At 40.0% G+C, this 25943-nt stretch overlaps 1 protein-coding gene and 1 pseudogene across 3 annotated transcripts in view; both read right to left on the reverse strand.

Annotated features, from left to right (window-relative positions):
* The window catches only part of MCTP2 (multiple C2 and transmembrane domain containing 2), a 260480-nt gene that overhangs the window by 20616 nt on the left and 213921 nt on the right, over nucleotides 1–25943 (reverse strand). For 2 of the 3 annotated variants that reach the window (XM_070478182.1, XM_070478184.1), the window contains 4 exons: nucleotides 23606–23728; nucleotides 20479–20520; nucleotides 16063–16137; nucleotides 4020–4129 (listed from right to left, as the gene is read on the reverse strand). In XM_070478182.1, the coding sequence (XP_070334283.1) occupies nucleotides 4020–4129; nucleotides 16063–16137; nucleotides 20479–20520; nucleotides 23606–23728 (350 nt within the window). The remainder of the gene's footprint in view (nucleotides 1–4019; nucleotides 4130–16062; nucleotides 16138–20478; nucleotides 20521–23605; nucleotides 23729–25943) is intronic. The other variant, XM_070478183.1, reaches the window with a different exon arrangement.
* LOC139038880 (U4 spliceosomal RNA) lies at nucleotides 8064–8191 on the reverse strand (annotated as a pseudogene).

The following is a 25943-nucleotide window of genomic DNA, read 5'->3' on the forward strand; positions in this document are numbered from 1 at the left end:
CCGGGAGCTGGCAATGGACAGGGAGGCCTGGCATGCTGCATTCCACGGGGTCACAAAGAGTCGGACACGACTGAGCGACTGAACTGAACTGAGCAGTATAGAGTAGCACTAATCCTCAAAACCTCACTAGACTCTTCACTCCATTTACCATGGAAATAGATTGTAGTGGTGGTCTTTCAAAGAACACCCAAGGCTGAAGAACTCTGGTAAGTCACAGCTTTGTATCTCCAAATCAAACAGTCTGTTAAGCATTTCCATGGACTTCGATGGATTTCCCGAATTGGGAGCTCTCCATTAAATCCTAAGGGAATCTCTGACTCAAACATTTCAATTAATGAAAACATGCAAGGAATCCCCTTCATTCATTCAACTCTTCAGGTTCACTAACATATCCTAAGAATATCTTTGACAAAATTTCAAAACAAAACCCACAAATAACTGTCTCAACATCCGGGAAGCTGAGTACAACTCCATTCTAGCGTTCCTCCCCCAACTGGGTACCCCACTGGTTGACCTTTGTGTCAACAGATTCATTATTTTCTTCATTTCTTAGGCATGGAAAAATGAAGTCCTTTGACTCTTCTATCCATGGAAACAGAGACATGGGTCATACAAGCCTGCAGACTGTTCTTTTGTGATTTACCTCAGAGGATGCTTTCCTTCATGGTTTTCGCCCCAGTTTGTGAACTCTCTCCCCACAACTGGCCTTCTGCCCTCACCCTGGTCATTCTGCCTTCATTTTCTGTCCCTTCCAACATGTAACTTTAAATATTTATTTGGCTGTGCTGAGTCTTAGTTGCAGCATATGGGATCTAGTTACCAGATGAGGGGTTGAATCCAGGCCTCCTGTATTGAAAAAGCAGAGTCTTAGACAACAGGCTGCAAAGGCAGTCTCTCAACATGTAACTTTAGATTAAACATAAGACACATCAATCTGTGCCTGTGCTCACCTTCATCCAAACTTCACTTATCCTGCTTTCTCCTCTTTCAATATTTCACAGCATGACTTCAGAGTCAGAGAACTTCTTCCTAAGAACGTGCCTTCTAAGCCTTACTCCAGAACATCTGCAAGGATGTTCTCCCCTGTCCTAGGTCTACCTTAATCTCACTATATTCTCTGCAGAGAGGAGATTTCCCTAACCACTCAAGGATACTAGTGTTGTAGCCAACACTTCATAGCAGTAGGACAAATAATATACATTACTCTTCTGACCCATCCTGTTTGCTGCTTGGGATAATACAAATGCCACATGCTAAGCAAATATTAGCCTGATGTATACATACATTTGAAATCTGTATACAGTGAGAAGGTAATTGGAGAATGTAGAGAAAAGAAAATACTATTTGCTCCAAATGAATACAAAGTCATCACGGTCTTCTCTGCCAGTAAAAAGGGAAGCCTTGCTCTGAGAGATTTAAGCATGCTTATTTATTCTCTAGTTGCCAAAAGTTGGGCAAAAGTTTTCCTGGTCCTTATGCACTGACTTACAATGGAATTCCAACAGAGTTACACATGATGTTGCACTTGAATGCCCAGCGGGAACCTTAAGGTCACTGCAATAATGAATGGCTGAAGAATTAATAGGAGTTGAGCCTCATGCGCCTTCCTGTGTCACAGCTGGGCAGAACAGTGCTCTGTTCATGGCTGAAAATACGTCTCGAGACATGGCCGCCACAGCTGTGCTGGGCACGGCCGCCGTCAAAAGGCACTGCAGAGCTGGGGGCCTGCTTAAATCACTCTGCCCTCTTCTCATCAGACACATTTCCTTGACCATTATCAACTGCACAACAGTCACATTTGTCTATTAACAGACATGCAAGCACGGAGACAGTCTTACCAAAGGACACGGCCTTCCGTCCTCAGCCTTGCCCCCACTCCACATCCTCTTATCTTCTTTCCTGCCAGGACGTCCCTTGCTCACTTTTTTTTCATTGACTTTCTGCATCCACTCAAGGTCCGTGTGACCTGCCTCACCTCCAGGAACTGCCACATCCGTCCCCGGTGGCACAGACATGCTAACTCCCCTCCGCCTCCCTCCATCGAGCACAGTCTTCGGCTTTGAGCCGAAGTCATAGGCTTTGAGCCTGTGCGCAAAGCCACCCACCCACTGAAGCCCCCATTCATCAGCTCTATGGCCAGCTGGCTCTTCCCATCCTTAGAGATGCTGGTAAGTTGTTGCCTCTTCAGAACTTTCCTCTGCCTCTCTCTCTCTCTCTTCCCACCCTACATCCTTCCGGGGATGTAGTACCCATCTCCACATCCCACCTAGCCTCTATCTAGCATCAATGTTAGTTTAGCTGTCTTATTTGTATTCTTTCCCTTCATTGGAAAATAGCTTCCTACACAGAAGAAAGTGGGGAGTACCAAGACATAGGGAGAGGATTAAAAGGTACAATCTACCATGTTTAAAATAAAGAAGTTACAGGGATATATAGGTACAACACAGGGAATATACTCAATATTTTATAATAACCTTAAATGGAATGTAATCTATAAAAACTTTATTATTCTGTACATCTGAAACTAATATACTAATGTAATAAGCTATACCACAATAGAAAAATAAACAAAACATAAAGGCAAAAACACACACACACACAAAAACCAGATACCCAGAGGATAATGACATTATAGTGTAAAGTGAGGCAGGCAGGTTCAAATCCAAGCTCCACGGCTTATTCATTGTGTGATCTGGGCTTCATGTTTAGTCATTCTGTGTTTCAGTTTCCTCATCTGTAAAATGGGGATACTAACAATCCTTACTCTGCAGGGTTATTGGAATCATTTGATCCAATTTCTTTAAAAAACTCCTTAAAGAAGTTGCTACATGTCAAAGACCTAGAACAGTGTCTGGCCAGCACATGACATTAGTTGGTTTCTATTGTCATTGTTATTTTGGATGCATTTCTTATTCTTAAACCAAGTCAGTGCCTGAGATTCAAACACTGATAGTTGATTGAGTGAATGAAAAATTACAACGCCCTCTTCATCACTTCACCATTTTTTACTGTCACTTATATTTTTGCTAGGCAATTTTGAGGGTACATTCAGGAGTCATTTTTCAATTTATATGAAACCTAGAGAGATAAAGCAGACAGATATCAATATACATGATCAAAAATCCTACTGCTCCTTTATTTTTCTCGACACTGCTCATGAAAATAACAACATGTAAATTCAGTAAAAACTCACTAAACTTGTTTAAGGATAACTTTTAACCTTCCTTTTAAGCAAAAGAGACATGTTTTCTATGCCAATAATAAATGGATGTTCAAGGGCAATTTGTTATAATAAGTGACTGAGGAAGAAAATCAGTAACCACAGAAAGTTCCACATTAGCTGTTTATATTTCCTGATGTTAACCACTGCTTATTGATTTCCCTACATCTTCACAGACAAAATTTCACTTGGCTTTTAGTACTAATTTTAATCTCTTCTTTACCCATGTAATTTCTAAAAATTATTTCCTTTATGCAAAGAAACTAGAATGGCCAATAAAATAAGAACAGTAGCTGTTTTTTAGAAAGGACAATGTGGCCCAACTCAACTCTGGATTTAAAGTGGGGAGCAGTCACTTACAATTAAGAAAACCTCCTCTGTTCATGGGTATCAAATGAAGACCAAGGTACACAGAGTTGACAATGTGTAAAACAATGTAAGCAGAAAATAAAAACATGAATCACAGAGAGGCTTTCTCAGTTGAGACTCCATTAGAGAATTAAATCTATGTTTTAACCTATAGTTTATCACTTAAACCAGAATGTTTTGAGAATAAAAAAAGGCACTATTAATAATTATGCTCAGATAACTAGTATAAATTGCATCATGTGATCCACCCTTGTGAAGCTGACAAACCTAAAGAACCAACCAACCAAAGTTAAAAGGCCCAAGACGGTTGTTTCCGTTTTTTGTTTGGTTTTGTATTTTCTGATCCTACCCTCCCCAAGACCCTCCCCCTTGCATGTCCAAGAGCATGGCAATTTTACTCCAAACACAGTAGTACAAATGTAGAACTTACTTCTTAATTCTTTCTCCAAAAGAGGCTAACTCCTCCAAGATGTTTTGAACAGTTGAGACAATATCCTGAACCATGTAGATTCTTTCAATTAAGCCCTTCTTCTCAGATTCCTAAGAAACATAAAAGATTGAACTCAGTTACTTCATTTTTATTGGTCTGCTATAGAAATCATCATGCCAGTATTATCATAACATGGCTATTAGCAAGAGTGACTTAAGGAGATAAATTTACATTTTTTACAATTTACTTATCGGCTCCCCAAATTCCTGACTACTCATGAGATGCGACCACTTGTCGTGTGCAAGCATGTTACCATCTCAATATCATGAGCTGATGAAGGAGAACTCCAGAGAACAAAGAACCTCACTTCCCTGCAGAGTCGCTGCTTCTCCCAGAGAATTCTGTAACTTCTTTCACTGGCCGATCCTGGGTTGCTCTGTCTTCACAAGGTTAGCTTACTTACCCTTCTTCTGATAGTTCAGAAAGGCTTCCAGCAGGTAGCAATAGGGCATGCTGGACATCCAGATGATATTCAGTTGTCTAAGAATATTATCCTTACTTTGCTTAAAGAAAACTTAAAATGTGTTTTCCCACATTAGGCTGTTGTTGTTCAGTCGCTAAGCTGTATCTGACTCTTTGGGACCCGATGGAATACAGCACATCAGGCTCCTCTGTCCTTCACTATCTCCCGGAGTCTGCTCAAATTCATCTACACTGAGACAGTGATGCTACCTAAGCATCTCATCCTCTGCCGTCCCCTTGTCCTTTTGCCTCAATCTTTCCCAGCATCAGAGTCTTTTCCACTGAGTCAACTCTTTGCATTAGGTGGCCAAAATATTGGAGCTTCACCTTCAGCATTAATATTCAGGGTTGATTTCCTTTAAGACAGAATGGTTTGATCTCCTTGCAGTCCTAGGGACTCTCAGGAGTCTTCTCCAGCACCACAATTTGAAAGCATCAATTCTTTGGCACTCAGTCTTCTTTATGGTCCAACTTTCACACCCGTACAGGACTACTGGAAAAAACATAGCTTCGACTATACAGACCTTTGTTGGCAGAGTGATGTCTCTGCTTTTCATATGCTGCCTAGGTTTGTCATAACGTTCCTTCCAAGGAGTCTTCCAAGGAGTCTTTCAATTTCATGGCTGCAATTACCATCAGCAGTGATTTTGGAGTGCAAGAAAATTAAGTCTGTCACTGCTTCCACTTTTTCCCCTTCTATTTGCTGTGAAGGGATGGGACTGGATGCCATGATCTAACCATGTTAGGTAGCTGATGCTTATAAAACTAATCTAGAAATCACTCACATGCTGGATAAAAGATGATTCCCTAAAGAAGGGCATTTTCACACTATATCTTATATTCTGATACCATATTCTAGCTCCGTTATGAACTCTATTGTAACTGGGATTTAGTTACTAACTTCTTAGCTCAGGCCAAGCTGAGCCAGTATAGCTGTTACATCTAATATATAATACCTAAAACCTCAAATAAACCTAACAAAACTTATTTTTTCTACCTAAAATTTTACTTGGGTTAGAATTATACTAAATTATCTTCTAAATCCAAGAGATCATTTCTGTAATAATCTTCTTTGCAACAAAAGAAAAAAAAATTCATTCTCATCTTGTATTCTCTGTTCCATCAAACTGGACCCACGGATGGAGGAAGGAAAACATACTACCTCATAGCGATTTCAGTGACTGGTAAAAGCATCAATATGACAGAAATGTCAAAAAGCAGAAATTTCCCTTGTTGTTTATGGAGTTACTGGCAGAAACAAAGAGATGGGCTGAGGTTAGGATGTACCATTTCTATCTCCTTTATAGTAAGGGTGCTGGGATGGTCTGAATAACGTCTCACCATCTGTTCTGCACCCATTTATCCAATGATCCTGTACAGTAGGAGGTCATACTCATTGCTTCCTCTTGCAAGTCAAACTTGCAAGACATTTTTACTTTTTTCACTCCAATTTTCAATTTCCTACTTCCCTTACTCTTTCTAACTCTAATTCTTCAAGTGGTTTTGTATTAAAAACTGGATATACTGCCAGAACGACTTAATTCATGTTCAACAATCCACCAACATCTATTAATGGGCACAGTGGTGAAAACCCATCTCTGTCTGCTGCAGAAATATTCATGTTTATAAAGGAGGATTTGAAAGCACCAGGGAATTTGACCCAAAGGGCAAAAGTGGCTTCCTCTTTTCAACAGCATAGAGTTTAGGTCAAAACAATTTTTTGGAAAATGACTCAAATTTCCATGTGGCTCTATTTCATAACAATGTCCTACTTTAGTTGACTGATTTTTTTTTTTCCTCCTGAAACACCCCAAATGCAGAGATTCTGGTTGTGATGAAAAGCCTGGGTTAGTACATCAAAATAATAAATGATTCTCACAAGATTCTCTCACTTTTTAACGAATTTGATGTTTCAGTTTGAATAATCAGTATTTAAAGACTAAGCTAAAAATTTCACTGTATCTAGGGTAACAAGATAATTTATGAACCATAAATGTATACTTTTAAGAGTGAAAGTAAACAGAACTATGTAATATTTGAAGTATTTATCAACTGACAACTTGGTTTATTGTATTAGTGGATCTATAAAATTATTTCATTGTCATTTTCATAATGACATTGTCTCAAGATAAAAACATATACTTTACATATATTAGAACAAAGAAACTTGCCCATACTATGTGAATTGTAAAATGATACATAAGAATGATTATTCATTCCATATATTCATATATTTAATTGGTTTTCTAGTTATAGTTGTTGATAGTCCCATGTCAAGCTTACTTTTCCACAAAAGTAATATTATCTTTAATGTCATCTTTTCACTTCCATTTCATAAAATTGTTCTTACCTATCTTCAGAGTTGCACCTAATCATTGTTAAATTGATACATTAAATTGACTCTACTGCAGACCATAATTTTAATTACAAAAATACTTTCTCTCCAGGGACTGAGGTACTTTGAAAATTCACAACAAAAATGTGATACATGAAGAATATTCTCGATTCTGTTTTTTAAATATTAAAATCTGTATATATTTCAGCCCAAATAATTTCAAAGGCACTATATTCATTCATACGAACTTTATCAAACTTTTTTCAAGATAAAACTTTAAGTTGTATGTATAATTTTTCAAATTCTTCTAAAGTTGAAATTCTTCAAATTTATGCTGAAAAGTAAGTGGCTTCTCAATTTCCTTCCATTCCTGGGTAGAATTTATATTTATCCTATTAAAGATCAAAAGTTTTTTTAATCCCACCAACTGAGATAATCCAAAGTGTAACTTGTGAATTTAAACACCAAATCACGCATAGGATCTGACCTCACAGATTACTTTGTGTTGAATATCCGTTGCTTTTGCAAAGAAAAAATTGTTATTTTTGCCAGTTCTTTTAAAAAGCTTTCAAAGATGAGGTAATTAGAATTTTCAGTTATCAAAAATTTTGATTAAAAAATTTCCAACTGACATGACCAAAATGCAACAAACACTGAAAAGATTTCTTTTTTTCCCCACAAGAGTTCAATAGCTTTGGAGAATGTTTAAGTTGACTGAGAGTTCAAAGGTTTCAAACACTCTTAAAATCAGACTGATGGATGGATGACTGGCAGCAAAAAGAAAGTGCACACAGACATGCTGAATGAAATATATTTTTATATCTGACATATCTTTGCCATGAAAACTTTGCTGTTGCTATCCCAACTCTGTGTATATAAAATATTTATAAATGTGGACACTACAGCTGCTAATTCAATTGGTTGTGCATTATCACTTGTCTGTATGCAACCATGGATAATAGGGTACCATGATCTACCACTTGTAAATTTCTGCTTCAAAGATCCATTCAACTTACATGAGTATCTTATTAGCCATGGTGCTGTGCTTCATCAAAATTTGCATTCATATTATCACTACAAAAGTAAATAACCTTCAATGCTACATGTTTCAAATAAATTTACAATAGCATTCCTAATGTCAGAGACTTCATTTTTTGTAAAACTAACTTGTAAAGCTCTATTTTGATTCCATACAGTGGATGTAAAAATATAACATTTCAGGTTGCCACAGCAGGGTACTGGAAAAGTTTTCAATTAGCAGTAATCACCCCTCAGATAAACCTCATTGGCTACAATATTGCCACTGTGCAAAGCTACAACAGATTTCAGAATTAACTTACTTGATATTGTTTGAGTCATTTGATGGCCTGCTGATAAGACTGGCATCATTTGACTCTTCACAAGGTTTTTGATACATTGATGCTACTGAAGTGAACATATTAACATGTACCTTGCCCTTTCTCATACATGCATAATGAAACTTTGGGATGGAAGATGAGATAAGTGTGGAAGAACAGTCATTTGATCCAAACGAAAACTCATGCTGCACACAAGGGTGTGTAAACACATCTTTTGGGCTGTGTAATTTAAAACCATGTTTCCAGAAGTGGTCTTCTAAAAATAACTATTGACAGTTGAAGGCTCTTCAGCAGGTTTGCAACTTAAGCTTACATGTATCAGTGATGTGATCTTGGTCCCAGCGGTAGACAGGAAACGTGAATGTTAGTTCATTAACAATTATCTTAAAAAATGGATTATCAGTACTTGATTATTCATTATTCATATTATTCATCAAACATGCAACTCTTTATTATTATTTACTCACTGAAAAAGCATTATCAAGAAGTAAAACAACATGCAAATTTACCAAAATAAAGAGTGAAATAAAACATTATAGTAAAAATGTGCAGACTATTTTTTATTCCCCTATCTATAGGACTAGTTAAATTCTGTATGTATTTACTATATATCAGTGCTATAGTTGCTATCGTTTCCCATCTTTCTCATCACTGGGCACTCTGACCTATTTGCTTGGACATTTTATGCATCTGACTGGCCCTGGCAATGACCTTACCACCAGAGGCTGGTACACTGGGGTCATCACATGCTTCTCCACAATTGCCTAAGAGCACTTTGTCTTTTCAGGGAGCATCCAAAAGCCTTCCTTTAAAGCTAAGTTTTATTTAGAAAGAATCAGGAAAATAGATGGGTGCCTATCAGTGAGAACGCTCCTCATGTTCAGCTGGTCAGCCGGGCCTGACTCTGTGTGACCCCATGGACTGCAGCCCGCCAGGCTCCTCCGTCCATGGACTTCCCAGGCAAGAATACTGGAGTGGGTTGCCATTTCCTCCTCCAGGGGGTCTTCCCAGCCCAGGGATCGAACCCATGTCTCCTGCATTACAGGAAGATTCTTTACCTGCTGAGCCGTCGGGGAAGCCCAAGAACCCTTGTAACTGACATCTATTTCCTAGGCTGCTAGAAAGACTACAGCAGAGACTGAAAGCACAAACTGAAAGCACGAGCGGCTTGTCCTAGCTTATTTTTACGGAAACAGTAAATATGATGCTTAGTTTTTTTTTTTAAAAATGGGGACTATAAAAACAGTAAATGGAAATATTTGGGCAAGTAGGAGCACGTGATGAACCTAAATCAGTTTTACCTAAAATTCATTAGCACAGGAAGGGACCAATTGTGTCCAAAGTATTCTTGGACAGGGAGAAAAAGGCTTTTTCTTTTGTATAAGTTTCTACCCCCTCCTTGGAATCTCTGCACATAGCACACACTAGCCATATATGAGAGGGAAAAATTCAGCTGAGGGCAGGTACTCTGAGGATTAGTGGTAAATGACATTTTTGTTCTCTTAGTGGCTTTAATTGCCTTTGGGTAATGAATCTGTGTATTCAACAAGGCATGGTAGCTTCTATGCTACAAGATGATATTTACATTTTCATATCTTGAATGCTTCATTAACACTGGAAGAAATGGGTCTTCTCTGCTGGCCCAGTGGCTAAGAAATCATCTACCAATGCAGGGGAGATGGGTTCCATTCCTGGTCCAGGAAGATTCCACGTGTGCATTCCATGGGGCAACAAGACCTGTGCTGTGTAACTAACTACTGAAATCTACATGCCCTAGGGCCCATGTCCTGCAACAAGAGAAGCCACTGCAATGAGAAGACCATGCACCACAGCTAGCCGCAACTAGAGGAAGGCTGTGCACAGTGATGAAGACCCAGAGTAGTCAAAAACAAATAAGCAAAATTAAAAAAAAAATTAGAAGAGCCTCCTGTTCCGCTATGCCCTGCTTGAATTGGTGGATCAATAGATAAGACCAGACTACTTCAACTAGTGCTCTCAGTACCAACAACCATGGTGGGTACATCTTAGTGCTGAGACAGTGCGTATTTGATGGAGAAATGAATGGATGAAGAGGAAGAACAGAGGAAATCAGGTTTATATTAGTATCAAAAGATCATTTGCATCAACCCAGGAAATAAGTGCTTAGGGTTAAAAAGAAGATTTCAGGCCTTCCACTTATACTCCTGGTCTCCATGAGACCTTTCCAGGGGCTGCCAGTTCACAACAATGACTGTCTTGTTCTCTCAGTTTGCATCACACCTCTATCCTTTTCATCACCCTACCAGCAAACGTTCTTTTCACTCTCTATACTGCAAAGGTTACCTTTAAAGGCAATGTACTCAAGTATGGATGTGAGAATCAGACCACAAAGAAGGCCGAGTGCCCAAAAACTGACACTTTCAAACTATGGTGCTGGAGAAGATATTTGAGAGTCCCTTGGACAGCATGGAGATCAAACCAGTCAATCCTAAAGGAAATAAACCTTGAATATTCATTGGAAGGATTGATACTGAAGCTGAAGCTCCAATACTTTGGCCACCTGAGGTGAAGAGCCAACTCACTGGAAAAGATCCTGATGCTGGGAATGATTGAGGGCGGGAGAAGAAGGGGACGACAGAGGATGACATGGTTGGATGGCATCACTGACTGGATGGACATGAGTTTGAGAAAATTCTGGGAGACACTGAAGGCAGGGAAGCCTGGCGTGCTGCAGTCCATGGGGTCAAAAAGAGTTGGACACAACTTAGTGACTGAAAAACAACTACTCTTGATGGGAATTTTCTCTAATTATATCTACTGGTATACCAATGGATATGTTATATGGTCTTTGATATTAGCATTTCCATTAATAGGAAACCAAGGTCTAAAGAGGTTAGGTGATGTGTCTGTGTCCACATATATGTGGCGGCGGATTCCAGCCCAGGATCATTAAGTCCAGAGCAGGTGCGGGTATTTCACAGGGGAGGCATTCAGCTCAACTTGTTCTTTTTGTCATTTACTTCTTTGGTGTCTATGGATCTTGACTTACTATAGAACACATGGTTTTTAGACATCTTATTCAGTTACAGACTTCTATCCAATGTTCATTTCCAGTATTCTTTGCCCAATTTTCATAAGAATGCATGTTAAATTATGCTTTTTGAAAATATCTGGGGAAAAACATTTCTTTCCATTCTTATTTTTATAACTTGTCTCGTGAAATATTTTAGCGAACTTTACATACAACTTGCAAAAAATACATACCATAATTTACAACATGATAAAATGCATCCACTCTTATTTAGGAGCTGAAGTAGCCAGGGTTTACAACAACAGATGAGAAGTTTGCAGCGGGGGTAGGGGGGAACTTAAGATGTACCAATTCCTCAGGTCTTCATATTTTATTAATCACAGGCTATGGAGTCAGGAGAAAGTGAGTTCAACACTGGTCTTGCCACCTACTAGCATTGTGATCATCTCAAGTTCCTAACGGTTTCTGGAGTCACAGCTCTGCTATCTGAAAAAGGGGGATCATAATCCTGACCCTAATTGGAGTGTTTGAAGAATTAAATGTTATATGTAAAGCATTTGGTACACTCCAAGTGCTTCATAAATGCCAAGTCCTTGCCCATTGAGAAAGCAAAGAAATGAAAAAGAAAGAATCACCTTTTGTCTAGCTTAAAGAATCCTGGGGTTCATTTACGTTTCAAAAGCAAGGATCTCCCAGGACAAGTCCACTCATGTTGCCCTGCGTTGTATGAAAGATCATCTGGCAGTTCTATCTGCATCACGCTGGCTTTATTTACACGTTTCAGATTGAACCAGGGGATGTGGTGATAACACAGTTTAGCAAACACAGCATTCCATCTGCTGCTGCTACCAAATTGTCTGGGAAGAGTAATAGTGGCTCATTCAGGAAGACAAAACTGTTATTACATGTGCTTATATTTTCCCTTAACATACAAGCCTTCTCATTTATAAAGGGAAATGTGTAATAAAAACAGTGATGGCCACTGGTGTGATTAAACCAATGAACAAGATAATTGTGGCTGCATGCATATTTTTAGACTCCTACATTGAGAAAGAATGGGTTTTACTTCTCAACACGAATTTCAGAAAACACCAAGGCATAAATAAAATCTGCATGATTTAGGGTCTACTTCACCATCCCTGGGTTGGGAAGATCCCCTGGAGAAGGAAATGGCAACCCATTCCAGTGTTCTTGCCTGGAGAATTCCACGGACAGAGCCTGGCAGGCTACGGTCCATGGGGTCGCAAAGTCAGACATGACTGAGCGCCTAACACTTTCATGAACAAGTAGGTATTACCATGTAACAGAAGAGATGAAAGCACGGAACTTTTCAGATCCAGAACTCAAATTTCAAAAGAATCCTTTGTTTTATGCTATAGAGCATGATTATAAGAAAAACAATGCAATTATTATAATAATTTTAAGGAAAATAATTACAAATTCCAACTCTGTAACATTAAAATGCATATTATTATATAAAATGTATTAAGAGTATTATTTTTTTCATTGACCATTTGCTTATAAAATGTCAAAAACAAAAACCCCACTGAGTCTTTCAGCTAAGTTTTAGAGACAGCTAAATGAAGAACAAATAATATGCCTGTGTTGCAACATGGCTGTTCTTTAAGAACAAAGCCAATAAATAAATGAATAAATCAGGCAGTGGATTTTTCCTTCTTCGAGGCTTTGCTGGCTTCCCCGATATCTCCAAAGAGCATAGCACTGTAGGTGCAATAAAGTAGCTTTGAGCCTCTAGGAGAGAATTAACACCATCAAAATGAATTTACAGCTAAGAGTTCATTATATAATCAGTGTGTTACTTTAAGTCTTTCATACATGTTCTGAGTCAAGAAAATCTTTCTCTACTAATTACCTAAGCATAACCAAAGAGATAGTCCTAAAAATTGACCACATCAGGAAAGATCTTTGTGACATGCTTAAAAATTGGGTAGTATTTGTTACAGGATGCCCAGGATCCCCTAAAGGGAAAGATGAAACATTTCTATCTTAGGATCATCCCAATAATGCACACCATCCAGAGCAAAGATGCAGAAATATGACTTCAGATTTTAAATGGGAATCTGTTTGGTCTACTTCATCCCACTGAATATTAAAAGCCTGCAATTTGAGAACTTGAAGAATTATAAACATCAGAAACAGACTGAGTGGCATTTAGCAGGGGGGCAAAAAAAAAACCTCTCAGCATCTGTCATAACAAAGAATAAAAAGTAGTATTTCTGATATATGAGATTAAAAATTGTCCTCCAGGAATCTGGCTTATGCACTGGGAACTGTCTTTAAGCATTCTTCCCATGAGATATGTCCTGTGTTCATGGACACACACACACACACACACACACACACCCTACTTTATGGCGCACTATTAGAGTGAAGAAAAATCTCTGTCCTCTTTCAAGAGAGTACTTCCTTCTCAGGTAGTATTTTTGCTTTGGGAAATGAATATGAAACAGACTGGATTTTGAATCAATATCATTTCGAAGCAGTTATAAACTGCTCCCACGACCTGTTCATTACACAAAGTCCTTCCACACTGACTGGTCTTTACCAACAGGTTTCTTTGGCCTGCAACAGGATTTTCATCAGGGATCAAAGCAACGGGCTAAAAAAGTAAAAGGAAAAAATATCATCATCACGAGGAAGATGTTAATAAAACACACCTTTGAAAAACTGGGAACACTGTGGAGAAACTTATTTGGAATTTAGACCCTGGGAAGACTGACTTCCTTAAAAGTTTCTCTGAGCCAACTGACAGGCGCCACGGTGTTAGAGGTCAGACAGGCTGATGGCTTTCCCCAGCTGACACTTCCACAGGTAAACACACAGTATGCCGCAGTCGCTGCTTTAGCCGTGTGTGTCCTCTAGTTTTCTTTGAGGAGGGGGGACTGAGGCGCGTGGAAGATAAAATAGTTATCACCTAAGACTCAGCACAAATACCACCTTTAAGCAGTCCTGACTCACCCAGGCACTGCTTCTCTAACACCCAATGTAGTCTACAAATTTTGATGAAAAGGAGCAATCACAGATACAGAGAAAACACTCCATAAATGTTATCAATAACAACGCAGAAAAATGGGCCATTAAATTAACAACGTTCCCTTTGGATCAACGTAACACAGTCCAAAATAAACAGGATTTAGACCAGAAGGACTGGATTTGAATCTTGCTCCTGGCTGGGAAATTTTCCAACGCATTGCTACATTTCGCTTAACCTGGGTTAGTTCATTCACAGATGGGGAAAATAACATCAAATTTAACAGTTCACTTTGAGTACTGAATGAGTTAAAGCACATAGAAACAGTCTGTAAATTGTAAACACTCTACAAATATGAATAATCTAATCATTTAAATAATTCTTACTCAAAATGGTCACTCTCTTTTTTTTCTTTTTTATTTTTTTTTTGGTTTTTATTTATTTATTTTTTTTTTTATTTTTTTTTTGGAGGCTAATTACTTTACATCATTACAGTAGTTTTTGTTATACATTAAAATGAATTAGCCATGGATTTACATGTATTCCCCATCCTCTTTTTTTCTTTTTAACTCTTTGGCTGTGTCTCGCAGCATGTGGGATCTTACTGGCCCGACCAGGGACCAAACAACACCCCCTGCAGTGGAAGTGTGGAGTCCGAACCACTGGACTGCCAGGGAAGTTCCAAAATGGCCTCATTTTAAATTATTGCTTTTATGTCATTTATTACTTAAGCTAAATTACAATTTTTCCCTTGAGAAAAAAGTGGTGTCCCTACCTATCAAATATTTTGTAAATTATCTGTCAATTACCTTGCAAACTCATGGGTTGACGGGGACTTAGGGCAAACCACACTGAAACAGAGGGGATTTCAATAGGAAAGACAAGAGGAACGGCTATTACTGTCAGGAAAGTAATGACTTGTGGATAACGGAGATACAATGTCCAATGCCTTCTCTATTAGCATAACGTAAAAATTTTAGGCAATGGCATGATAAATATCCAGATGTACACTCTGTAACATCAGAGCCTGTTACTGTAAATTACTTAATAAGAGGATAATCCATATAAATACCATTTACAGTCTAGTGTACCATATTTCACAATATTTGGGAGCAACATACAAGGAAAATCTTTACAGTAGGAGTCACAAAGAAAATCCACAAGTACTGGGTCTACCAGTGAGCCTGAGAGGAGTAGGCTAAATAATGCTTCAAAATATTAGATTAATAACATTTCTAGATTATTTCTGAAGGTAATGAAGCCAAACATCTTAAGGATGGGCATTTGATTTTTTTAAAAGGGATCTGAGCAAGTCAATGTTGTCAGGGAAAAGACTGTAAGAATAAGGAAGCCAATCCCTTTTAATTCAAAACATGTATAAACAGATAATTAAGAATTGGCTGGAATCCATTTTAATATTAAAGTCTTGGAAGTAAGATGGTATGGTAGGAATGTTAGCAATTAAATCACTTCATCACTGAAAATATTATTAATTCAAATTAAAAGAAGTTACATCAGAACAACCATTTAAAGTTACATCAGAACAACCATTTACTTTATTCCCCTGAAAATTATCCATAAGATTCTCTACAATATATCCTGTATGTAGACTGTATATGCCCTGAAAGTATGTGTGTGTGTATTCAACTATTGTTAACTTTTTGAAGATATTATCTGAGTTTTCATTTTCTTAAACATACCGCACCATCTTAAAGTACCATGACTTAGTCAGCTGATTAAAAAAAAAATCACTAATCAAACTAATTTGCTGTGTTTTGGACATGCTTAAGAAGGCACAAAGGAATCATAAACAAAACTACTCTCACTATCAAACTGTAAGGAGACTTCCTCCAAGAATGACAGTCTTTCCTGGCTGAGACATTACAGGTCATCTTCTCTTTCTGGAACAAGAAAACACAGGGAATAAGGCATGCTGGTCCTGAACAACTTCATCCAAAGGACTATGTAAGTGAACTTACAAGAACTGCTAAATGTACACACATTCCCTTCTCTCTCTAAGAAGGCTCTACCTGTGGACTAATCATTTGGGAGGATAAAAAATCATTTTTAAAACTAGGATTGATGGTTTAAATATACTTAGATTTTAGTGATACCATCCTAATTTGTGAAAAGAGGATAGGGATATAATATCTATTCATATTCTTTCTTTACAAAATCATCAATCCACAAAAATATATGTCTCTTATTTTCTTAAAGGAAAAGATCCACATGTTTTTCACCCATAATTGACATGAAAGGAGGATCTTTTCCCCTTCCACCAAACACTAAAGCAACTGTGAACTCACTGATAATCTCAAACAGATGATCCAATCCTATTTCTGACAGCTGAGTTAAAACCAACCAACCCAAAATGCAGACATCATGATGCAGTGTCTTTATGACAGCAATAGGCAGGTGTTTGTTTTTTTTTTAATTACATGCCCTTATTATTCTTTCTTCCTGTTGTTAACAGTAAATCCTGAAATATTCTATACAAGTGATTGTTGGGCTGGAAAAAAGAAAGAAACGCTAATGCAAGTATTTATACTTTCTGCAATGAAAACAAGATATTATTGCTTTGCATGACCTTTCCTAAATATGGGATACAGCATTTTACACAATAGTTTCTTGGTTCATGCTTCAATTACTGACCTTTACTGTGTAGCAAATTAATGCAATTTTCATTGTAATCCATCCGTACAAATAAGGTCCACATAGAAGAATTTCACATACGGAATCTAATACAAATAGGAAATGTCAGCTGATTGCTGTTGGCTGAACTTAGCCATTATCTGTTTGTTCTGGGGTCCCCAGCAAACTATACTCATAACAAGCAATTTCTTGCATGGGGCCATCAGGTCTAAGAAAGATTGCCTCTCTTCAAAGTTGAGTTTGTACCTTCAGTTTCCTAAGAGCCAAAAACCTAGTTATCCAAGTGTTCTACGTTGTAACTGAAAGCCCATCAAAGAAAGGAAGGCAAAATTGTGGAGTCTGATTTGGTTTCGAAAAAAATACAGGGAATTACCATGGACTTTTAACAATGAGAAGAAGCAAGAGGCTATGATGATGTCATTTTACAGCCATCCCTGTTCTAGACAATAAAAGGATGACAGACCCCAGACCTTGTCCGGGTCTGTGCAGCGGAGACAGACAGAATATGGGAACACGTCCATCTCCCGAGGAAGTTGTGCCAAGGGGCCCCCAGCACGCTTTCATCTTCCACGGTTGTCCGTGATGGTATTTGGTGGGAAGGGGCGCTGGCAATTAAGGAGTGTCACTTTCAAGATGGATAGTTTGAGTAGAAAGGAGTTCCCCTCCTCTCCTGGTTTGGAAGGAGATGGCTGGATGTTTATAATTTGTAAACAGTCCATCTCTCACTGGGTGTGTTACAGTTCCCAGAAGCCCGTCTGTCATGTCTAACACACAACAGAAGCCAGAAGGGCGCTGTGGGGACGCCCCCGGAGTCAGAACACTGTGGAGGGGAGTGGCCCAGGGCCTCCTTGCTTGAGGGACCAGTTCTGGGTGTGGAGGCTGCTCTACATGGAGAAGCAATGATAAAGCCTAATAATCTGTAAGTGGAGGTGCGCTCCGGAGATCTTCCAGTTGAGAGTCCCTCTAGTTCACACATCTCTTAGAGAAGTGACAGCGCAGAGATGTGGAAAAGGGCTGAAGCGTGTCAGTCTCCCCTCACAACACAAGGCTTGTGTTCAGCAGAAGAGGTCTAAGCAGAAGTCAACCTTTCACTGCAGAGCTATGCCTTCAGAAGTTTCCAGGCTGTTGCTGTTCAGTCACGAAGTCGTGTCCCACGCGTTGCGACATGGCCTGCGGCACGCCAGGCCTCCTTCATGGAGCACAGTTTGTGGTGGCGAAGGGCTTGTGGAGCTCAGTGAAGCTATGAGCCATGCCGTGTAGGGCCACCCAGGATGGGCGGGTCACAGCGGAGAGTTCTGGCAAAACGCGGTCCACTAGAGGAGGGGATGGCAAACCACTCCAGTATCCTTGCCCCAAGAAGCCCATCCACAGTATAAAAAGGCAAAAAGAAGTTTCCACAGAAGTATGAAATTGAGGAAGCGAAAGAAACAAGACAATACGGCACTCTTAAAGGCCCTACAAACATACTACACTCAATCAAAGTATCTCAAGAACGGAGGTGTCCTGGAGGAGATGTGGAGACCCCAGTGCCAACATCCTCAGTGTGGGTGGGCTGATGTATCTTCTGTGAGGAGGGTGATGCTTAGAGGACAGCAAGAGCTCCCAGGTTCATCCATATAGATCACAGCCCAAGTGGTTTTCCCTCCACACCCCCAGAGAGCCCTTGAGGTGCCACAATGGAAAGTTAGACCATGCCAACCACTGCTCTAAACTTTCATGGCTGATATTTTTAAAATACTCTTGTTTGACCGCACTGGGTCTTCTCTGTGGCATGCAGGATCTCTGATCCTCACTGCAGCATGTGAGACCTTTAGTTGCAGTACATACAAACTCTGAGTTGTGGCATGTGGGATCTAGTTCCCTGACCAGGGATTGAACCTGGGGCCCCTGTGTTGGGAGCTTGGAATCCCTTCATGGATGACTTTATTGCCTTCCTGTTTACTCGACACCACTCTTTCATTCATCACCTTCTTATTGGATTTCTTCTCTCTTAGAGGGGATAAAGCCCCACAGTCACAATAATCTCTCTAGGGTGGGTGACATCTTCTTCCATAGGTGCCTCGTTAATACAGACTAGACCAAAGAGAAAGAAATCTTCCTCACTTCCAACCTTTGCTTAATAAAATTGATGATTACTCCTTGTGTAGCTTTAAAATAATTCCATTAAAGATTGAAGGCAGGAGGAGAAGGGGACGACAGAGGACGAGACGGTTGGATGGCATCACCGACTCAATGGACATGAATTTGAACAAGTTCCAGGAGTTGGTGGTGGACAGGGAGGCCTGGCGTGCTGCAGTCCATGGGGTCGCCAAGAGTTGGACACAACTGAGCGACTGAACTGAACTGTGTCTGCTGTGGTGAAACATCCCCAAGGGCACATTAATTTAGCTGTGGCTACTTTTTAAAACTGATTTCATGTGTTTATTTCCGGCTGCACTGAGTCTCTACTGTGGTGGCTTCACTCGTGGCCGAGCGCAGGCTCTATAGCACAGGCTCAGCAGTCGCAGCCCATGGGCTTAGTTGCTCTGAAACATGTGGAATCTTCCCAGACCAGGGATTGAACCCAGCACTGGCAGGCAGATTCTTCAGCACTGAACCACCAGGGAAGTCCCTAGCTGTGACTATTTTTAATGTTCAAGGACTGACATCACTCAGAAGCCACTCAGGTCAATTCATCTAGAAGAAAGTGGCATCATGGGACTTTCATTCTTGAAAGGGTCCCGATTCTCTTTTTAAAAAGTCACACTTTATTAGTTTGCTCTTAATGATCATTTTAGAATGACAAGTAAGATTTACTTTGTAACCTGCCCAACTTCCTTCAAATGGGCAAAAAGCATCCTGCTCCTTTGATGGATTTTAAGGTTGTCTGTGTCATGAAGTTGGTGTTTTTGAATTCATTTCTGTTTCCTGCACATTTTATATGGGACCCTTAGCTTTTCCCTTTCCCTCTCTCGCCTCTCTCCTCTCCTGCCCACCTTCTACACACTATCGCCCAGAACCCGGCAGACCCACAAGTTCTAGGGGACTGGGCGACTGTGAACCTAGTAGCATCTCATCTGGCATTTTACTTTTTTTTTTTCCGTTTTATTCCAGAAGGTTTGTCTGAAAGCGTAATGACAACAAAGCAGCAGATTTGAGAGATTCTCCCAGGAGGAGAGAAAGGACAGATGTACCCAGACGTAGAGCTGAAAACGATGCCAGCAACAGCTGGGCAAGTGACAGATTCTGAAGCGGGTGACCCACCCGCAGAGTGCAGACATGAGCCTCAAGGAACAGCGACTGCACTTGATTTACTTTTGACTTCCTGGACTACCTTTCATCTACCTTTCATCCACCAAGGGGAAGGCTACACTTCGCCTCAAATGACAGGCCTCCTAGTTAACAGTTCAGTTACTCCTTGTATTCCACCTCTTTTCATCTTCACTTAAAACTTGAAAAAGGATAACTTTTACACATTATGCGAATTTGATCACTATACTGGTCACCCTACGGTAGTAAAATGATACAACAGAGCTTGACTCAACCAGCTAGAATGCCATCGACCAAAAGCATTCATGCTGCCTTTCTTGTCCTTTCTGGAGCATACCCACCTTGTCATCTTCATCATCCTCCTCATCCACGTCCGGGCTCTCCTAAGAGGAAAACCCACACATGTGAATAAAACATCAACTGAAATGACCAAGTACAAACACATGCATAGCCAAGCTTCAAGTTTTCCTACATCATTGAAACACTCGTCTTTTTGAAATACACTGTGCCCTCTTAAAAAAGGACCCTTTTAAAGTTAAAGGATGCTGAAACAAGACTGTAAACAATATGCATGATCTACATAAAACTGTGAACTATAAATAAAGCTATTAGGCGAGTGCCCTTTGAAAGCAGCCAGCTTTAAAAACCGCACTGCCAAGTTGTACCTTCTGTAAACAGTTTTGTTCTTATTCTTGACAAATGAACCAGCTGCTGTGTTAAGGCTGAGAACACCATACTCCGTGTGTGCTGGGCTCATTGCTATAATGACTGCACTTTTCCTCTGGGGCCATTACCGAAACATTAGACAGTAGAAAATGCATTAGCCTGAATGTAATCAATCTCAAGAATAAGATACAGGTTTCTATACAGTATTATTGTTTTCCTTGGGCTTTGGAGTTGGGGGGGGCGGTGCAGATGAGGGAAGGAAACTCCAGGTTCAGATCTGGGCTAAAGGGGGGGCCTGCCTTTAGTTCTGGGGCCACAGCACTAGCGGCGCTGCACACGGAGGCTTGTCCAAATTCATTTAGAAATTCTGGCTAGTTAATGGGTACGTTTGAGTCATATTACTGCTACATTTAAAAGCTAACACGTGCTGGTACACAATCCAATGATTTGGGAGCTCTGAAAGAACACTGGGTATCAGAAACTCAAGTGTATTTTCAGTTTAAACACTTACCTTTCTACTTAACCTTGCAAACACAGGCATATCAAAGTAGCTGCCATTGTCCCAACAGAAAAAAGAATGGTCAACATCATGCTTGTACAAAGGAGGGAATAACTCTGAAGACCTCCATAAACCACTGAGCAATTTCTTCAGGCAGGGCTGGTACTGAATTACCTCCTAGAATTCCTACAAACTCCACCGAGCAGTCTGTGGAATGCTTACTGATACTGGAGAACTAACCTATTCAATGCTAGCAACAAGCCTGTTCCATGAGAGCAAATGGATAACAAAGGATAAAAATGAATACAACGAAAACCTGCTAGGGGAGGAACAAACTCTGTAATTAGGAGTTAGAAGTCTTCATCTTGAGACAAAGTCTTCAGTTGGAGACCTTGTCCCAGCACTGTTTTGCTGCATGACTTTGAGCAAATCACTCTGCCACTCTGAACCTTAGTTGCATCAAGCATGAAATGAAAATAGTAGTTCTTGACTCCTTCAGGGTTATGTTACCAAGTTTAAATTAGATAATGAATTACAAAATGTTTAGTAAATTAAAAAATATTTCATATACAAATATATATACATACACATTTATACATATATACACACAAGAACACTTACGTAACCATATTTACTTACACACACACACACACACACACACAGACTATAGCTTGCCAGGCTCCTCTGCCCATAGGATTCTCTAGGCAAGAATCCTGGAATGGATTGCCATTTCCTTCTCCAAGGGATCTTCCTGACCCGGGGTAGAACCTGGGTTTCCCACACTGCAGGTAGATTCTTTACCATCTGAGCCACAAGGGAAGTCCATACCTGCCTACAAATACACACACACACACACACACACACACACACACACACACATATATGCTATAAACAGGTCTGATTAAAACTGTAAAAATGTTAGTTGAACACAGCACTTCTACAACAGATGTTTCTCTGTAAAAAGCTTCTTCATTTGTAGCTCTGTGAAACTTAATCCTTACATAAACTTGTATTTTAATGCTATTTATTTGTTAGTTGGTTCTAGCATCTTCAGGCTCCTCATTATCGATACAAGCACATGCTTATTGAACTACACGATCAAAACCCAAACAGAATTTTGAGTTTGTCTGAGGTTTTACTCCAGGCCTTACACTCATTTTCCACCACTCCAAATGAAACCAGAAACATTCCTTAAATATCTGTTATTTCAGAGACAATTATTTTTTAATAATCAGAACATTATAAGGAAAAATCGGTGAAGATGGTCAACTTGAGTCTTAGAAAACCCAACATGGAGGTCATTTTTTTCTAAAGGATGTTACCAAGTCTCAAGACAAGATTTTTGTTTCGAAAGCTTGGTTCTTAAACCTGTAATAACAAGCTTATATCACAAAGCAAGTCTATACATACAAGATCCTTCGAAAATAGAGCAGAAAAAGATTCTATGGGTTGGAATAAGAGGGGTAGGGGAGGGAGAGATGGAGAAAAAGTAAGAAAAGTAGATGTGGGGGAATGTTGTGAAGAGGCCCTGCCCGTGTTTCCTTTAACACCCCAGTGAGCTTGAGAATTACAGAAAAATCCTGGGCACTTGAGAACAGAGGGGGCCGGTGCCCACCCTCTCTCTGACTTCCCTGAAAGTGTGCCAGCCTCAGAGGACCCCCTGAGGCCTTAGGCTACAGGAGAATATTGCACAGGAGAACTATCTGGGGAGGTCTGAGGCACCTTCCACTTGTGTTTCCCTGAAGGGGCTCAAGAAGCCACCAAAGGCTTGTTCTGCATGTGTGCATGCTAAGTTGATTCAGTTATGTCCAACTCTGTGACCCTATGGACTATAGCTCACCAGGCTCCTGTCCATGGGATTTTCTAGGCAAGAATAATGGAGTGGGTCGCCGTGCCCTCCTCCAGGATATCTTTACGACCCAGGGATCAAACCTGCATCATTTACATCTCCTGCATTGGCAGGTGGGTTCTTTACCACTAGTACCACCTGGGAAGTAGAGAATCTTATTCCCAGGAACTCCATGGACACCCAGACAGGTGCTTCTGGCCTGGAAATGCTGATGAAAAACCAGATGGCTCACTCAAGCTAAGGAGGCAGGCCCAGACACAGAAACACAGATTCTCCAGAAGGAAGACTCCAGATTACACGTGACGAATATCTTCCCTGTAACGTGAATACATGAGCAGTATTGCTCCTCCAGTCTCAAATGCAGTGGATCGGGTCATGCTGTGGTGGTGGTGGTTTACTGGTAACACACTTTCTTTTCTAATCAAATGTCAGAATTATTGGAATCTGGGCTCACCTGGCTGTCCTGGATGCTGCCACCCTTCCCTCTCGCAGTTCCGATGGAATTGTAGACAAAGAGGAGCAATAAAGCCAGAGGGATCATGTAGAGTTCAAAGTTCCAGACAGTGACTAAGAACACCTGATTGGAAGACAAAGAGCAAATGATTGCTTGCAAAAACAGTATGGGGACAATCCTCAGCTCCTACTCACTGACTTCAGGAGATTAAACCCAGGACTCTCTGTATAGTTCCAAGCAGATTAAAATACACACACACACACACACACACGATCATTAGCACAGTTTTAGAACTAGTAGCAGAATAAGGAAGGCAGAGAAATGAGCTGGCCCATCACACTCTGGAATAGAGTTCCCATATTTGGAAACCTCATTACTCTACCAACCTTATTTAGTTTTTTGCTGCTGGACTTGGCACGCCAGAATACAGGTAAAGTACACAGCATGGAAAATCCAAAGGTCACTAAGAGGCTACAGGCCAATTTTTACCAAGAGTGAGATTTATCTGAACTAGGGCCGTGTGCTGTGCTCTATGGCTCAGTCGTGCCCGACTCTTTGCGGCTCCATGGACTGGAGCCCGCCAGGCTCCTCTGTCCACGGGATTTCCCAGGCGAGAATTCAGGAGTGGGCTGCCATTTCCTCCTCCAGGGGATCTGACTGACCCCAGGATCTGACCCCGTCTCTTGTATCTCCTACACGGGCAGGTGGATTCTTTATTACTACTGCCACCCAGGAAGCCCCAGAGGGAATGATTCCTTTTCAAGCAGGCTGCCAGTGCTGAAAAATTCAAATACTTTGGATAAAAACTTTAGTTTTCTGAAGTCTCTTTAAACTTTTTTTAAATTTGGATGAAATATAGCTGATGTACAATGCTATATTAATTTCTTCTGTACAACAAAATGACTCAGTTATACACATATATATTCTTTCTTCATATTCTTTTCCCTTATGACTTGTCACAGAATATTGAATATAGTTCTCTCTGTTATACAGTATGACCTTGTCGTTTATCCATAAAAATCTTAAAATCTTCCAATTTTGAGGCTAGATGGCCACAAGAAAATGATGATCAGTGTGCATCTTTAACACTTGAGGAGACCTAAGCTTTCAATTAGAATAAACAGTGTCAAAATTTTGCGATCATTCTGGAACTTTTTAATACTGCATTTTATAGATCTATTGATGGTATACATAAATCAAGTATATTCATTTCATGTGGTATATGGTACCCCATTACAATGAATGTTTTGCAATTTTTCCATGATATTCTCTTACCAATGAAAACTTAGGATGAAATAGTGGTTTTATTTTTTAATGCAAATATATTAATCTTCAACTTGAGGATTTTTGCCTTTACTATTCCATGTTCTACTTAAGAAATCTATGCTACCCTGAGGTGATAAAGTGATTTCTTGTCTCTTCTTTCAAAAGATAACTGTGTGAGTGTGTGTGTTCCTTCTCTTGGTTTAGAGGTAGAAACAGGCACCCAATTTGAACTTCATCCTCATAGTTGATTTACAATGTTGTATTAGTTTCAGGTATATCGCAAGGTGATTCAGGATTACACACACACACACACACACACACACACACACATGGTTTTTTTTTCCCTCAGATTCTTTTTCCTTACAGGTTATTACAAAATATTGAGTATAGTCAACTTTTAGAATTGGATTACTGAAGGGCTCCATACTTGGCTCACTGATTCTACATTCCCACTCTGTCACACATCAGCTTCCCATAGGACTGTTGTCTACAGACCCTCAAAGTAAGTGTTAGTCGCTCAATCGTGCCTGACTCTCTGCGACTCCATGGACTGCAGCCTACCAGGCTCCTGTGTCCATGAGATTTTCCAGGCAAGGATACTGGAGTGGGTTGCCATTTCCTTCTCCAAGGAAGCTTCTCGACCCAGGGGTCAAACCCAGGTCTCCCGCATTGCAGGCAGATTCTTTATTGACTGAGCTACAAGGGAAGCCATACAGACTCTCTAATCCCTTCTTCTGAATTACATTACTGTTCTTTCACCAGGACCACTCCAGTACCCTTGCCTGGGGAATCCCATGGACAGAGCAGCCCTGTGGGCTACAGTTCATGGGGTCGCAAAGAGTTGGATACAACTGAGTGACTAACATTTTCACTTTCAGTAATCAGATGGTATCTGAGTGCATAAGTAGATATTATTTCACTTTTAAAATTATCTTGGATTGTTCTTTGACTGCATCCTTCCACATGGATTTAAAAATCAGTTTGTAACATTCTACAAAATTCTTGGTGAAATTTTATTGGAAGAGCCTTTAACATACTTATCAGTGTGAAGAGAACTGACATCCTGATAATG

This window comes from Odocoileus virginianus, chromosome 16 (genome assembly GCF_023699985.2).
Source record: "Odocoileus virginianus isolate 20LAN1187 ecotype Illinois chromosome 16, Ovbor_1.2, whole genome shotgun sequence".
Lineage (NCBI taxonomy): Eukaryota > Metazoa > Chordata > Mammalia > Artiodactyla > Cervidae > Odocoileus > Odocoileus virginianus.